The 16590-nt window shown below is 43.0% G+C and overlaps 1 protein-coding gene across 1 annotated transcript in view; it reads left to right on the top strand.

Annotated features, from left to right (window-relative positions):
* Positions 1-16281, top strand: part of SIK3 (SIK family kinase 3) — a 146615-nt gene extending 130334 nt beyond the window's left edge. Inside the window, exons 20-25 of the mRNA XM_073585214.1 lie at positions 82-406; positions 2162-2925; positions 4744-4910; positions 4992-5124; positions 5255-5406; positions 6681-16281. Of these exons, the coding sequence (XP_073441315.1) occupies positions 82-406; positions 2162-2925; positions 4744-4910; positions 4992-5124; positions 5255-5400 (1535 nt within the window). The 3' untranslated portion in view covers positions 5401-5406; positions 6681-16281. The remainder of the gene's footprint in view (positions 1-81; positions 407-2161; positions 2926-4743; positions 4911-4991; positions 5125-5254; positions 5407-6680) is intronic.
* The last annotated feature ends 309 nt before the right edge of the window (positions 16282-16590 follow it).

The following is a 16590-nucleotide window of genomic DNA, read 5'->3' as shown; positions in this document are numbered from 1 at the left end:
GCTCCTTTTAATGTTCTATTTTGTTTTAGTTTGTTTTTTTCTTGCTCTCACAGATTTTTATTTTTGTTTCTACCTTTTTAGGGGCCCAGCCTTCCACTCAGTATCAGGGGGTGCCCGCTCACTCCGCTCTTTACCAGCCTTCAAACAGCGGCTCACCTCCACCTAGCATTACACTGCCACGCATGGGCATACAGCAGCAACAAAACCAGCAGCAGTCAGCGCAGCAAGTCACCATCCAGGTGCAAGAGCCCTCCGACATGTCCGGAGCTGCCCGGGGTATTCCTATCAATCCTTGTGCCAATCACATACAGATGCAACAACGGGCATCACTTATGGCTTCATTGGGCAATTATACCCACCGACCTTTGTCCAAGCAACTGAGTGCTGACAGTGCTGAAGTGCACAGGTACAGCTTTGAAGATACGAGCCACTTGGCTTTGTAATGATTTTTTTTAATTTAATGCTTTTTTGTACTTTTTTTTGTTATTACCAGTGTCTTTTAAAATGAAATCTTATAATCTTATAATTTTTTTTTTTTTTTTTTATATAGAACGATTATAAGATTATAAAATATTTATATATTACCAGTGTCGTTTAAAATGAAATACATCTTACAACAAATGAGGCTGGTGTAATTACTATGACAATCTGTCAGAATGGTTGTGTAATCCTGATCAGAGGTGAGCAGCATCCCCGTTCTCTCTTCTGTGGCAACTGGTCTTCACTTTTGCACCTGGGATCATCAACGCCTCTCGTTGCTTATTAGGCATCACTTTTGTCCCAGTTGTTATGCCTGGCTCGACATCGCAGAGCCCGTTAAAGAGGTATTCTCATCTCCAAGATGCTATCCGAAAACTTAGTAGGTGTAATAATAGCACATAACTCCAGTTAGAAATCTAGTATAGTTCTTCTGGTTCGCTATGTTGCTTACCGCATGTGCAGGGCAATGCAGTAGCTTAGGTATCCATGGTTACGACCACTAGCAACTAGATAACACTATATATGAGTGCTCGTAACCATGGCTACCTAAGCTACTGCAATGCCTTGCACATGGGGTAAGTGAGATAGTGAACCAGAAGAACTATAATAGATTTCTAATTGGAGTTATGTGCTATTATTATTATTACACCTACTAAGTTTTCGGATAGGATCTTGGAGATGAGAATAACTATGCAACATTTTAATTTGGACATATTTACTATTATTATTATTACTACACCTACAACATATTGGGTTTGGATCTTGGAGATGGGAATACTCCTTTAAGTGTCATAGGTGCCCCCAGGATGACTGATGCAGAAATGAAGACCACCTGCCACTGAAAACCAAACTGGGCCAGGGCAGTGCAACAATCAAATTGCTCATTTCTAAAAATCCCCATTAAATTGACCATGTAATTATCAGGTGGACAATAAAAACGTTAAAAAAAAAATTGTTTCTAGTTTGACATGGATTTTTTTTTTCATTCATCAAGTAAGTACACCAGTTCCATCAGTTCTAATAGATCTAATTAATATATGTAGTCTATAGTGACGATTCTGCTATAAAGAAACTTTATCTTCTATGATGAAACATGTCATAGCAGCGGCTGCCAGCGGAAACCTTCCCAGGTCGGCCAAGATCTTCGGAGCCGCTGCTCACATTTTTAAAGGGGTGACTGTTGCTGTCCTCAGGCGTCCTTTAGACTGCAATCTATGGGTTGCGTTTCTAAAAAGTTTTCTTGTGGCCCCGACTGTCTCGTCACAGACAACCCCTTTAATGCAACAGTTCCCTCCATCAATCAGCTCATTTTGCTCTGGCTAAGGTCTCGTACACATGACCGTATTTTTTGGCCGTGCTTCTCTTTACCTGAACGAAGAACTTCGTGGGTGTATATGACGCTGTTATTTGGGGTCTAGAGCAGCCATAACTAAGTCTGTAAAAATCCGGTCTTGTGACTGAGCGCTAACGCAGAATTTTTGGTGAGTTTTTTAAGCTGCTTATTTTCTAAAAAAATAAAAGAATGCAAGTAATCTCTTTTACTTAAAGGGTGCAGAAATGGCGCAAAAAATCTGCAGTTCATGGTGGTAACAAAGCCAAACTTTTCTGGTGATTGCTGTGGTTGATGCTTTTGTAGTTTTCCAATTTATCATAACATTTCTCCTTGCCATTTTGTTTTCAGCTTGAATATGGGCCGCTTCTCTCCCTCCACTAATTACGACCAGACCCATCTACACCCTCACGTGTTTTCTGACCAGCCAAGGCCTCCCGCATCGGGATACACGAGCCAAGGAAGCACAGGATACAACCCTTCCAGTGCCGCTGGTTTTTCTCAAGCCTTGAAAGTCCCTCAGCTAGAACAGTACCCCGCGTTCAGTGCCACAACCCAACAGAATTACCCCACATCTGCGCTGCAGCAAGCACTGCTCTCTCCTACCCCCAGCACTTACAGCCGACATCACCAGCAACTGCCGCACATGCTGCAGGGCTTGCTCTCCCCGCGACACTCCCTGACTGGTCACGCGGACGCACGCTTGCCGCCGGCGGATTTCATGCAGCTCATAAAACAGCACCAGCAACAGCAGCAGGAGCTGAACGAACTGTTCAACCAGCACCTGAATCAAGTAGATGCAGGCAGCATATCGTACCCTCCACCGGCTGAGCCCTACCACCACCTCCTGCAGATTCGAGCACAAGAATGTATGCAGCAGGCCACACACGCACCACAGCCACCCCGGTATCATCCTGCCATGCTGCATTCAGAGAGCATGGAGGAGGATTGCTCCGGGGAGGGACACAGAATGAGCGAGGGAGGGACAATCAGAGGTTTGAGCAAACCACTGCAGGAGAGCGGACATGACACCGCCGAGTCTCTTCTGCCGGAGTTGAGTACAGCGCAGTATCAGCCGCAGACCTCGTACAGCAGGACCAAGGTGGCCAGCAGAGGTAAGGCCAACTCGTAGGGGGGAATGGCTTACAGCGCCAGCTATCACTGCCATGCATGCTTTTACTGCACGTCCCGCTCAGCTTTATGGCCCGTTATCCATCTGCCTCTTGGACTTTCATCAAGAAGCCACTCACAGCCTTTATGCACACTGCGCTATCATGGTTAACCCCTTCCTTTCTGCATTGGCAGAACAGAAGCCTTTCTGCATCATATTAACCCCCAGACGGTGGTGAATGGATCATCTGCGCCATCTTTACACCTACGGATTTGCCATTGCCTGGTTTCTGAAAGTCTCCAGTGCTGTTCACAAGCGCTTGGACTGCCGGGCACTATGGTACTAGAAAGTGCTAGCGATTTAGACAGTTTTTACCACTAAGAGCCAACTATGGCCACTTTTGCCCCAATTTTCAGGCGTTCTTCATTGGCTTGCATGTAATTCAGCGGCATTTCCAAAAACTTCAATATTATAGAATCCCTTATTGTCTCCATTGCTGGATATTGAAAGGAAGCCGAGTAAAGGAAAACGAGAAATGAATGATGGCAGTATACAGGAGAGCATGTCGTCTACTGCGCAGGAGTTTTTGCTTGTTCAAGAAATGATCTTTCTTGTAGAAATTGTGCAGAGAACACAGGGTTAGTCTTCTGGTTTTTTTGCTTGGTAGCAGGGGCTTACTAGCTGTGTACCTTTATCCTGGGAAAGGCTCCTGCTGCAGACAGTTGATTTACAGTTATTTACAGGACAGTGAGGTGGAGGGGAGAAAGGACTGAATTCCTTGCAAACCTATCGATTAATATCAGATTGGGGTCTGACAAACCACACTGATGTTTGCACCCCCCTGCTGCGGTCAGATGTACAAAGCCAGAATAGCTCCATACACTGCATAGTGGCCGATCTCAAGTACTGCAGCTCAGCTCCCATTGATCTATCTAGCAGCTGGGCTGCAGTCCCGGCGTATGGCCACTATACAGTGTGTGGCGCTGTGCTGTTTCGGCTTCATACACTTTGTACATCTGCTTACTCTAGTGGTGCTGAATGTCAACCCCCCCCAAAGGATAGGTGATTAATATACAAATCTTGGATAACACCTTTAAGCAAAAGAAGTGCATTGATATTTTTTATTAAATCAATATTTGGCAACTTTTATGAATAGATTTCATGTTTTTACTCCATCAGTCGCTATAAGACAACGATCTTACGGCATGCTGACAGTTTCTGGTTCATTGAAGTCTCCCCATATTGCCTTCTTCCTCTTAAGCTTCCGCTCCTCCTGCTACTTGTTTTTGGCAGATGACAATTTATGGCTTGGAGAACTACAAAGATTGTGTTAATGTTTCCTCCTCACCCCCCAAAAAAAAATCCTTTTATTTTACAATTCTTTTTAATCCAGGGGGATTTTTGATCTTTCTTATTCTGTAGGATTGTCGGATCTTCCTCCAAATAAATATCTTCCGACAGCAAAAAGTGAAAGATGTCTATTGTTGCAGAAACATGGTTGCACACATTATATATGAGTGTGTGTGTGTGATTTCTATGATTTCCAACTAAAGGGAGACTTTGAAGTTGTCCACAACTTGTTGGGCTGTGACCGCTGTGCTGTCCCGTGTTAATCACAGGCCTAGCACAACTTGTGGATGACTTTAGCTGGTGTAAGAAAACCTGTGGCCATCAGACAAATAATATGAGCTTTGGATATTTGTGTGTTATGTTTCGCTTGCAGTTTCTTGCTCCACCCATTAATTCCCTATGGCAGAAACACACATTTAGTTGAGCTAAACATCAACTTTGTTTTTTTTTTTTTTTTTTAAATCTCCCCTAGAACCAGGACCTTCGGTAAACTGCATGGACAGAGTTTCCCCTCCCCATATCATGGACGTTCCAGACCATAATGGTGTCGCCTATCCTCCACGGTCCTCCCCCAGTGAGCATGCCCGGTCCAGGATGCTGCAGCGGCACCACACCATCCAAACCAGTGATGATGCCTATGTATGTAATGGGTTTGTGGGGAGAGGGGGAATGCACATCAGTAGGTGGGCCACCCATATAGACTGATGTGCTCTCTTGTAGGTGCAGCTGGATAATTTGGCTGGTATGAGTCTGATGGCAGGTAAAGCGCTAAGCTCAGCTCGCATGTCTGATGCCGTTCAGAGCCGCTCCTCGCTCATGGGAAGTCAGCAGCTTCAGGACCGAGAGGATGAAGGTGAGAGTCGCCTCTTACATACTTTTCTACTTTCACCACGACGCTACGTTCCTTCATTTTTTTTGCTTTTTGCCTCGTATCGTCTACGTTTTTTCTCATGTGTATATTCACAATGATTTCCCTTGAGCAGATTGTGAGCAATCTCCTGAAGAGACGGAGCTGTCAGTGATCGGAGACGGAGGACAGCACCTTGCCACCTCTTGTTACCCCGCTACCATGCTGTTGGGGTACAAACACACCGATCTGAATTTCAGCATGGAGCAGGCGGGAGTGTGAAAGGAGGTGCGAAATCTCAAGTTCTTCACTTCTGTAGTTTTCTGGGTTCTTGACATAGTTTGCATTGTGGGTTTGGTCTCTTTTGGGCAGAGGTTTTTTTTTTTTTGGAGTTTTTTCCCCTTTTTTCATTTGTGGGGTCCTATCTCACATGTTGCATTTGTCTGGTCATTTTTAAAAAGACAGAACTTTTTACAGACTTGTTGCCTCTAATCCTTTGTGGCTAATGACTTGGTCGTCTGGGGTATGGAAAGTGGCAATTCCAACCACCCTGGTGGGCTAGCTCCATTCTTAATGATTAGGTAAAGCAATAATGGGGAGATATTTAAAGCACCCTGTGCTGGAGCAGATTTCTAGGTATTAATACAAATAGATACAGTCAGTGATTGGCTGCAGCGGTCACACTACAAAGACGGAGGGGAACCAGTGAGGTATTACAATCTTTATTATTTTATACTATTCTAAGCATTTTTCAAAAACTTCTAACGATTAACTAAACATTTTTTTTATAGTTTTTTCCAGTGTAGAAAGTTTATTACACTTTGCAAATCACTTTATTAGGGAATATAACTTAAATGCAATTTTTGTTTTACAGTAATTAAGACGCTTCCAAACTCCTGTTTTTCCCCAGTGTATTTGCCTGCATTGCTATGAGCTTGTACTCATTTGGAGTACAGATGATGGCAGTGAAGGGTACAGTCTCCTGCAGCAGCTTATATCCCCAGTGTTGGTGACACAAGTGCTGAGCCAAGCCATCAATGCCATCATCTGTTCTCCACATGAGTCTGAAATCCATACATGTGAAGGCAGCTGAGGTTTGGATGCCAAGTACATGCCATTTTTTTTTCTTTTGCAGGAATGAAAACAAACTCCTTAAAGAGTGATTTGCAAAGTTGTGTAACTTTCCATGCTGGGCTAAAAAACCCTCAAAACAAAATAAAAGTTTAGATACAGGTATAAAAAAAAAAAAACAAATCTGTTCTCTGAATGTCTGATTCAGACCTGGCCATGCAAACTCTGGAAAAAGTCAGATCAGTGCTGACAGCGGGAAACAATCATTCTTGCTGACAGTCACAGGCTGTGCATGGGTGGACCTTTAACAAGAATGGTAGCACTCAGTCTATTCATGCATTTTCAGGAGGAGTTCTTTAAAGTGTCGCTCCTTCATTGATATTTTCTGGGGCATAAAAATAGATTCCAAGTCTGCCGTTCGTCTTCGGAGCTGGTCATGCTCCTTGTTTTGATGTTGGCAGTAATTTCCCTTTTCTTTTTCTTATTTGCAGGCTACCGTGAAGAAACAAGAAGGTCCCATCTTTTTGACACCAACAGTATCTGCAGCTTTAGCGCCAAATTTCATCTGTATTTCTTCCCTGAACGGACTTGCCATGTCCCCCCACCACATCACAGACTATTTCTTAAAGCCTCTCATACTATGTCATATTTTTTTTTCAGTCCTCCATTGGAGGAGTTTGAGTCATCACAAAAAGAAGGGCCTGGAATTTTTTTTTTGTTATAGGTCTGTGATCTACCACCCCTACAGGCAATGGCAAGAAATGCAGAGATCTTGCTCCAAGGCGCTAGATGGGGGAAGGGGAGTAATATTGGTGGGGTGGGAAATATTTGGTGACTGAAATACAGAAACACCAGCAAAGAATTCACCGTAGAAGTACGGCCCCTACTGTGTCGAGAGAGACTGCAGCCTCACAAGAGTAGGGGCTTGTATCCGAGCATGGACGCAGGAGACGCTGGCACATGTGGGTGACCAGCTCTCGCAAGACTGATGTACAAGGGTGGTCTGGCAGGAGCAGCTAGTACCTAGGGTGCAGTGCTGTAGTACGAAGGTGGCACCGAGAGCCTATGCTTCTTCATACACTAATTGGGTACATTCGTTCTCCATCTTGGCTTACAGCGTTACGTTTACTCGATTGGACACAGGTCGTGAGTTATGACCTCTGACAAGTTCCAAATTTTTCACAAATTGCACTATTTAATTTTCTCAGCAGGTAGTTTTTGATTTTTTTCTTGTTATTCCAAGCCAGAGAGAGAGAGAAAAAAACACTTCCATCCCATTTGCTAAAATAATATAGTGTAGGAAGTACGTGCTACGTTAAGGTGTAGAGGTTTTTTTTTTTTTTTGGACCATTTTTGGTAAACTATGGGTTAGCACTAGATGTCATCAACACACTAATTCAAGGGCAGACTGGACTGGAGGGATTAGATAGGGAGTAGTTCTGCATAAATAATGGATGAGCGTTTCGGTTCGTCCGTCAACCAGTCCGGTAATTTGCAGCCACTGCTTGTCTTTTACATCTGAGTGTGTCTGGCGCTTTTCTAGCCCTCATGCAAAATCATGATTTTTTTGGGTGCCTAGTAAGCACAAGAGGCGTCCAGGAGCAGAAGCGATGCTTGGCTCAGAAGAGGAGCCGGGATGCGGGCAGCAGAGCAGAAGAGGAGCCGGGATGCGGGCAGCAGAGCAGAAGAGGAGCCGGGATGCGGGCAGCAGAGCAGAAGAGGAGCCGGGATGCGGGCAGCAGAGCAGAAGAGGAGCCGGGATGCGGGCAGCAGAGCAGAAGAGGAGCCGGGATGCGGGCAGCAGAGCAGAAGAGGAGCCGGGATGCGGGCAGCAGAGCAGAAGAGGAGCCGGGATGCGGGCAGCAGAGCAGAAGAGGAGCCGGGATGCGGGCAGCAGAGCAGAAGAGGAGCCGGGATGCGAGCAGCAGAAGAGAAGTCCGGCTGCCATAGAGAGTCAGGTGAATCGAATTGCTCATGTCTAATAACCTATAGTGATGGCACAAAAGAATACTGAATAGACCTACCTGATGTTCTTTGCAAGTGGGATGGAGGCTACATAAGTGATATTTGTACTTTTAAGGGTCCCAGGGGATCCTTGAGGACAGCGATGTTGGCACCATGTTTTGCACATGATAAAGCTGCTGCCTTTCGGAGGGTGTTCTGGTGATGCAACGTGCCATATCAAGTGATTCCTCATAGCTGGATCCAGCATGATAAGATGATCGAGAACTCTAGTTTTATTTATGTAGATGACGAGCAGCCCTAGTATCCTCTAAGGTTGTGCTATGACGTGGGATAAACCTTACACCCTTGGTGCCAACTCCTCCTGCCCATCCACTTTTTATAGACACACATCCCATGCAGGTGCCCGTTAGGTCCTTGGGAGATTAGGCCTGGTGCAATATGCTACTTATTTTACATATGATTATTTTTCGTGTGTGTGCGCGCACGCTGCATTTCGTCAGTCATCGATCATGATCGGAATTAACCCGATTGCACGCTTGGGAATGTTGTCATCTCCATGCAGCAGCGAGAGGGTCTGAAACGAGATCATTAGGTGTTTTCCTCGTGGAGTATGTGTGGGGACTGTGTATGTATGTATGTATATATATATATATATATATATATATATATATATATATATATATATAATGTACGTACGTGTATATAATTGTAAGGATGTATATATCATGAGTGGATGTGCGTATGTGTGTGTATATAAAGACATGCTCCTACAGATCAGCAGCTGTTACTGGTTGGGTCATACGTAGTCTTTTATGTCCGCTGTTACAGGACTTTAAGGGATGAGTCCAGGAAAACTGCAGATATTTGCAGCTGGATATGCTCCCCCCCCTTCCCCAAAGGACCTGCCATAAAACCAGCTCACATTTTTATTGAGGCAAACAAGACCTTGTCCTGCGATATCGCCTTACAACGCCTGTATCTCTACTTATTCATCACACGCACAAAGGTTTCTAGTCGTCCTCTCTGTTGGCTTTCTGTTAAACAGTGTTGAATTTGCTACGTCTGATCAGGGTTGTAGTCCCAGGTCAGCATCTCTTCTCTCCCCCCCCCCCCCCCCCCAAAAAAAAAAAAAAACTAAACGGGAGCTCATTTACGAGCAACCAGTCACTTATCCTCCATGCTTTACTGCCTCTCGCACTAAGCATAAACTGTTCGCCTCCTTTCATGTAACTTTTTGCGCTTGTTCTCGTGCCGCCTTAATGCCAGAAGTTGACGATACTATCAGCTGAATTTAAGTTTGGAAGCGTATGTTGGATACAGCATATATTGTGTGTCATAGGAAGCAGGCATATGCGGGGGGACTATGGGGGCAACATGTCTTTATATACCGGTATGTGTGCGTGCGTGTCGTCCCTGCACTCCTCACCAGTTCATTTCAATTTTGGCCCAAAGAGCCTCTCTTTTCTCTTACAAACACAAATATATATGGAAAATAACTATATAAAATATAAATATATATATATTTGAGAAAGAAGAAAAAAAAATAAAAATACACCTGCTATTCCCGAGCAGGCTCTCACCGCATATCTCTCGTCTGACGTAAGAAATGTTTCGTCCTCTTCCTTTTTATCCGTTTTTAATTTGATCGTTCATTTTTTTATTTTATTTTTTTGTCTCCCTAAATGTTATGAAAAAATGTTATTGGTAATAAAAAAGCAAAAAAACAAAAAAATTAAACTGAAAAAAAAGTTTGTGTTTTAAGAGGGCAGAAAATGCAGGTTTGCATGTGGGTCCCCACTCACTGTGTTCATTTTCTCGTTTGTTCTACATGTTTTCTTCTTTTTTGTTTGTTTCTTTTCGCCCTTATGATGCCAAAATAGATCTATATATAAAGAAAAAGATATATATAAAGGGATTTGCGCCTTTTAGTTTTGGGGGGTGGGGGGGATTAGACTGGCGATGGCTGAAGACGTGCTACAGAAGGGGACGCTCCGCGGACATCAGAGGAGAATGGATGTACTATAGATGTTTCCCTACCCTGGAGGTCATTCCATACTTCAGCCACATGCCGCTGTTTCGCTTGTATGACTCGATTTGTAAACTCCCGCACACTTTTATCAGGATCCTTTTGACACAATCTGGGCAGTATGTGCAATTTGCTGCCGACAAAGTTAGTGCTAGCAAAGCTTTTTGCCCCTTTTCCAATGCTTGCCTATCGTGTGTTCCTATTACACCATCACTTTGATCTTTTTTTCGCATACTTTTTTTTTTAAAAAAAAAAGTTAATTTTGCCTTTCCCCCCTACCCTTTGTGTTTAAGGCACCCGTCCATTCCCTCCCGGCATGTGCACGAAATAATTCCATTTTGCTGCCTCTGAAAAGAGTTTGCAGTAAAAGATGGGAAGCGTTGGACTTCGTTTCAGTGTTTGTAGCATTCAGGTTTAGGTACCTCGAGGCCGAGGTAACTCTTGAGTTCTTTACAGCCGCTGAGTAATTATTGGCTATCTTCATGGAGTAATGGTGGATGTTCTGTAACTTTGAGTTGCATGCTTTTTATATGCATCCTTTCTCTTTTCCTCTTTTTTATTCCTTTTTTTTTCCCCAGCTCCTTTCAAATTTATTGCCTACTCACACATTGCAGGGTTACCCTTCTGAAAACAAAGACTTTATGGGAAGTTCTATCGCTTGTACTGGTTCCCTGGACACTGCCGTTTTTATCTGCAGGTTCATCTGTCAATGTGGATCGGAAATCTGGCCTTTGCACCCCTCTATGGTTTATGTGGACATAGAACGTTCCGCGCATTCAAAAGTATTTGGCCGATGAGTAATTTCTTAGAAAGCGGAGGGTGTACCTCAAAGGGAGCCTGTGTTCTGGGAATCGACAGGTATTGACAAACCTGCACAAGGGGTTGGGTAACGGCTCTGATACACGGGGGCAGGTGCATTTTTTGCTTTACCTGGAGCTGGTTTAGTGCCAGTTTTCGATAAGGCATTATGCATCTGCCTAATAAATAAAGTTATTTATTGATTTATTGCCCTCCGGGAAGATATCATAACTCTGCAGGACTGGAAGAAATTCCTGGCCATCACAAGCTCTTAAAGGAAATAATTCTGAGTGTTTAGCTCACAGCCATCTAATCTGTATGTATGGTTTTGTCGTACAGATTTGGTCCTGATCATTTGCGGTAAAGCCAGACATGCAGACTACGCTTGTTCTCCCTACCGCCACTCATTCATGCACACTCGGCTTTGGCTGAGCATGCATGTATTCTGAACGGAGCGGCGTAAACATTCCATACATGCTATTAAAAAAAAAAACTTTCCAGTCCCCCTTGTGTATAGGGGGCTTCTCAACTTGATGAGATTGGGAGACTAAATAGATTTGGGCATGTTGCATTTAAAGTCTAATGCAGAGGTGTCTGGCAACGACTTGCTCCACTATGAGAACACATGCACGCTCTGCCGAACTAAGCATGCAAGGGTATGTGGAGCGTTCAGAAGGAATAGCTGACCTATGGGATACAGTCAGCAAGCGGCATAGATTGGATGTACAGTTGGTAGCCATATTTAGTGAAACACACCTTGTGAGTTATTCATAAAATTTAGAAATGCAGAAGAATAAAATCCTTTAGCCACTGCAATTACTTGCTGATAACGTCAGAATCCGAAATATTTATTTTTTTAAAGAAATGCAAAATCCAACATAAGTCAAAGTGTTCTACAGGGATGTACTATTAACGCTGCAGCCGGTCTGATTGCCAACGGCTGACGATCACCGTTCTCCAGTACCTTGTTTTGGTTCTTAGATTTCGTCAGTGATCGATGTTCAATACAAATATCCGCAGGTTCAAATTGGCATCAGGATGGTAGTAAACATGTAACTTGAGTGAGTAATGATGAACTGCGAAGGCTGGAAAGGCTGCGAGTCTCCAGACCCAAACTCAGCTGCCTCATATGTGCTCAGGAGACCCATGGCCAATCAGAGTGATAGTTGTGAAACTGGCCTTACCTTGGTAAAAGCTTATAGACTATTTCCCAGGTCAGAAGTTGAAGCCAGACGAGTGAATCTTGCGAAAGTCGGCGTTGTCAAATTTTTCCCCTAAAATTCGATTTTCAGTGAATTGCATGTACTCAAACGCTTGCAATTTTGCAATTGTCTTGAACTGATGGTGTGTACCACTCCTTGACTATACTGAACACTTTTAAAAGCTCTTTAATGTAAACCGTCATTGTAATGTCCAAACGACCTCAACATTTATGGGTAATTGGATGGGAGCTGTTTCTCACTGCTGTCCTGTCACACATACTACGTAATATTTCTTCAGTTTTTTATGGTTTTCTTTCCCTATTTCTATTGATAATCTGTGACGTCGTCTCACTATTCAGATTCGCCACGAAATTGGCTGCTGCATTCCTCGACTCTGCTTTTATACTGGCTATGTATGATATGATCGTTCCAGGTCATGTGAGCCTGCTCTGGCTGACGCCGTGCTTTCTTTTCTTTTTTAGCGATTTGTGCAAAATGTAATTTTTCAGGGGCCAATGAACTTCTGAAAAATCGACACAAGTTGGATTCACATTGAATTGATTCACTCATCTCTATTTATCTCCCATACTATCACTATTGCATAGATTTATTATGCCAGTAGTTTGGATAAGCAGACTTCAATGAGGCCCGGACCCGTGGACATAATATGAATGCTAAAAAGCAATTTAATTTTTTTTTTCTCATTTCCCTCATAATTTGAAAAGTGAATAGAAATTAAAATATTACATGAAAAGATACAGTAAATGAGTGTCCAAACAAAATGACTGTTCAAACCAAGCCCAGGAGTTGGGTGTACCCTTAGTGTGACTGAACGATTTGGTGCACCTTCCCACCTGCTTATTTTTCCATCCATTTATGCCCTTCTCTTACTCCCCTTACAGGATTCAGAGGACAGAAGATATAGGTTAGAAAAAAAAAACCTGAAAATGGGAAGGAACTCCAAACAGCTCGGCCACGCCAAGGATTCACCGATTGTCTGTGCTTGGTATGAACAGTCTTTTTGTGCAGATAGTCACTTGAGATCAAATGAGTCACAATGTGACCGACTGTCAAAGTCTGAAATTAAAACATTCTCGTAAGCTCCTTCGAGTCATCTACACATCCAACTTCTTGGATCTGTTTTGTAGTAGTTTAGCTGTCGCCATTGGTTTACGTAAAATTTTGAAACCCTGTTCAGATGTTTTGCTCTGTCATCTCTATGTCCATGGCCATTTTTTTTTTCTTTTAATTTCCATGCCAGGAGATTCTTTATCCCGTGGCACACGAAAACAAGCACCAAGAACGATTTGTCTGTAGACTTGCCCATACAAATGGACGCTCGGTAGAGTGTGCACATATGCTATATGGACAGAGGGGGTAACCTGCTGCCAGACATTGCAATTCCGCAAGTTCCCCACCCCTCCATTCACATCATAAGGTCCCACGGAAATTTTTCATATGGACCCTTTGACTCCAGTTTATTATTGCCTTTGCGCCTGTCATTTATCAGATTTTAAGTATTGTGCCCTTTTTTTGTTGCACCATTATTCTGTTTGAAGTCTATTTTATATATACCCGTTGATTTTGTTTTATTTTTTTCCTTTGTGGATGAAGTTAGCGTTTCCAGATGTTTTTGCCTGATTCACGAATTTCAACTTAAAGTGTGAAAATTTTGAACAATTTCACTCCTGTCATCCCTTTTTAGGTACGCAAATTTTTGTGACTTTTGGAAGCAAAAGTTGCAAAAAAAATTTCAAAACTGGGGGGGAGCGTTGACATTGCCCCGAATTCATGAATTGTGTGCACTGTTTTGAAGAATTTGGTGCCAAAAATGGCTACATATAAGACACAAAAAGGCAAATGATGAATTGGGGTCTTCGTTTTGATATTTATTTGCCTCCGTTTGCACTATACATTTGTTCCGTCACTTTGCAACTTTCTTGACAAGGTACTGGAGAATGTGGGACGTTGCACAGCCATGTAACAAAGGCCAGGATTCACATTTGACTGTACAGTCATGGCCAAAAGTTTTGAGAATGACACAAATATAAATTTTTACAAAGTCTACTGCTTCATTTTTTCTAATGGCAATTTGCATATACTCCAGAATGTTATAAAGAGTGATCAGCTTAACAGCAATTACTTGCAAAGTCAATATTTGCCTAGAAAATGAACTTTATCCCCCAAAACACATTTCAACATCATTGCAGCCCTGCCTTAAAAGGACCAGCTAACATCGTTTCAGTGATTGCTCCATTAACACAGGTGTGGGTGTTGATGAGGACAGGGCTGGAGATCAATCTGTCATGATTAAGTAAGAATGACACCACTGGACACTTTAAAAGGAGGCTGGTGCTTGGCATCATTGTTTCTCTTCTGTTAACCATGGTTATCACTAAATAAACACGTGCAGTCATCATTGCACTGCACAAAAATGGCATAACAGGGAAGAGCATCGCAGCTAGAAAGATTGCACCTCAGTCAACAATCTATCGCATCATCAAGAACTTCAAGGAGAGAGGTTCCCTTGTTGCCAAAAAGGCTCCAGGGCGCCCAAGAAAGACCAGCAAGCGCCAGGACCGTCTCTTAAAAGTGTTTCAGCTGCGGGATCGGGCTACCAGCAGTGCAGAGCTTGCTCAGGAATGGCAGCAGGCAGGTGTGAGTGCATCTGCACGCACTGTGAGGCGGAGACTCTTGGAGCAAGGCCTGGTCTCAAGGAGGGGGCAGCAAAGAAGCCACTTCTCTCCAGGAAAAACATGGACAGACTGATATTCTGCAAGAGGTACAGGGAGTGTACTGCTGAGGACTGGGGTAAAGTCATTTTCTCTGATGAATCCCCTTTTCGGTTGTTTGGGACATCTGGAAAACGGCTTATTCGGAGAAGACCAGGTGAGCGCTGCCACCAGTCTTGTCTCATGCCAACTGTCAAGCATCCTGAAACCATTCATGTGTGGGGTTGCTTCTCAGCCAAGGGAATGGACTCTCTCTCAGTCTTGCCTAAAAACACAGCCATGAATAAAGAATGGTACCAGAATGTCCTCCAAGAGCAACTTCTCCCAACCGTCCAAGAGCAGTTTGGCGGTCAACAATGCCTTTTTCAACATGATGGAGCACCTTGCCATAAAGCAAAGGTGATAACTAAATGGCTCAGGGAACAAAACATAGGGATTTTGGGACCATGGCCTGGAAACTCCCCAGATCTTAATCCCATTGAGAACTTGTGGTCAATCATCAAGAGACGGGTGGACAAACAAAAACCTTCAAATTCAGACAAAATAAAAGCATTGATTTTGCAAGAATGGACTGCTATCAGTCAGGATTTGATCCAGAAGTTGATTGAGAGCATGCCAGGGAGAATTGCCGAGGTCCTGAAGAAGAAGGGTCAACACTGCAAATATTTACTTGCTGCATTAACTCATTCTAACTGTCAATATAACCTTTTGTTACTCATAATATGATTGCAATTATATTTCTGTATGTGATAAAAACATCTGACAAACACACATAAAAACCAGAGGCCAGCAGATCATGTGAAAATATAATATTTGTGTCATTCTCAAAACTTTTGGCCATGACTGTACAACTTCTACTTGCCCCATCCACAGCAATGAGAAGCCACGTCCATGACTTAGACTGCGGGGGTTATTTTCTAAACTAAAAAAAAAAGCAGGTGATAAATGCCGTTATCCTGTATTTTTTTGTAAAAACGTTTGCTGCAAGTGGTTGACGGAATGGGGAGCTATCGTTACAGCTGCTCGGCCCTTTTTATTTTGTCTTTTTTCTGCCTATGAAGAGCCTGTCTATAGTATAATGGGAATTATTTTTTTTGGTCAGTATTTTCTTTGCATCCAATACACGCAGGAATCCGCTGAATGTAACAAAACAGCTCTCGATCTTTGTCCAAAGTAATGATTTCGTTATGTTTTACTGGTTGATATTTTTCTTTATGTTGGACTAGACAAAAAAAAAAAACTACAAAAGATGTATTAAAATGGCTGTTTCAGTGATTTTTTTTTTTTCCTTCTTGAGACGTCAGACAATGATTTTTTTTTTTTCTTTTGGGAGTGAATTCCTGGAAATAAACTTGTGATATGCAGATCACTCACTCTCTGGTTTCAGGTTTATTTTAAAAGCTACCTGGGATTAATTATGAAGGGGCAGTCCAGAGACGGGGAAGATTGGTAGTAAGTTGTTTTTTTTCTTGTTTTAAATTAAAACAATGCTGCTGTTATCTATGAACTGTGTCCGGTACCGGATATTAAACAATTCTATGAAAGGAGAGGACTGGCAATACCAGGCTCCTGTCATGCAGCCAGTGGCATAACTAGAGGCATTGGCCCCGGTGTAAGATTTGGACATTGGTCCTTATCTGCGTTCTGGCCAGATATTTTCCCTTGCAGCGTTCTAGAT

Source organism: Dendrobates tinctorius, unplaced genomic scaffold, assembly GCF_039654945.1.
Source record: "Dendrobates tinctorius isolate UK_male_01 unplaced genomic scaffold, ASM3965494v1 ptg000086l, whole genome shotgun sequence".
In the NCBI taxonomy this organism is placed as follows: Eukaryota; Metazoa; Chordata; class Amphibia; order Anura; family Dendrobatidae; genus Dendrobates; species Dendrobates tinctorius.
Note: the sequence above shows the minus strand (reverse complement) of the source record. Positions and strands in the feature narration are given on the sequence as shown.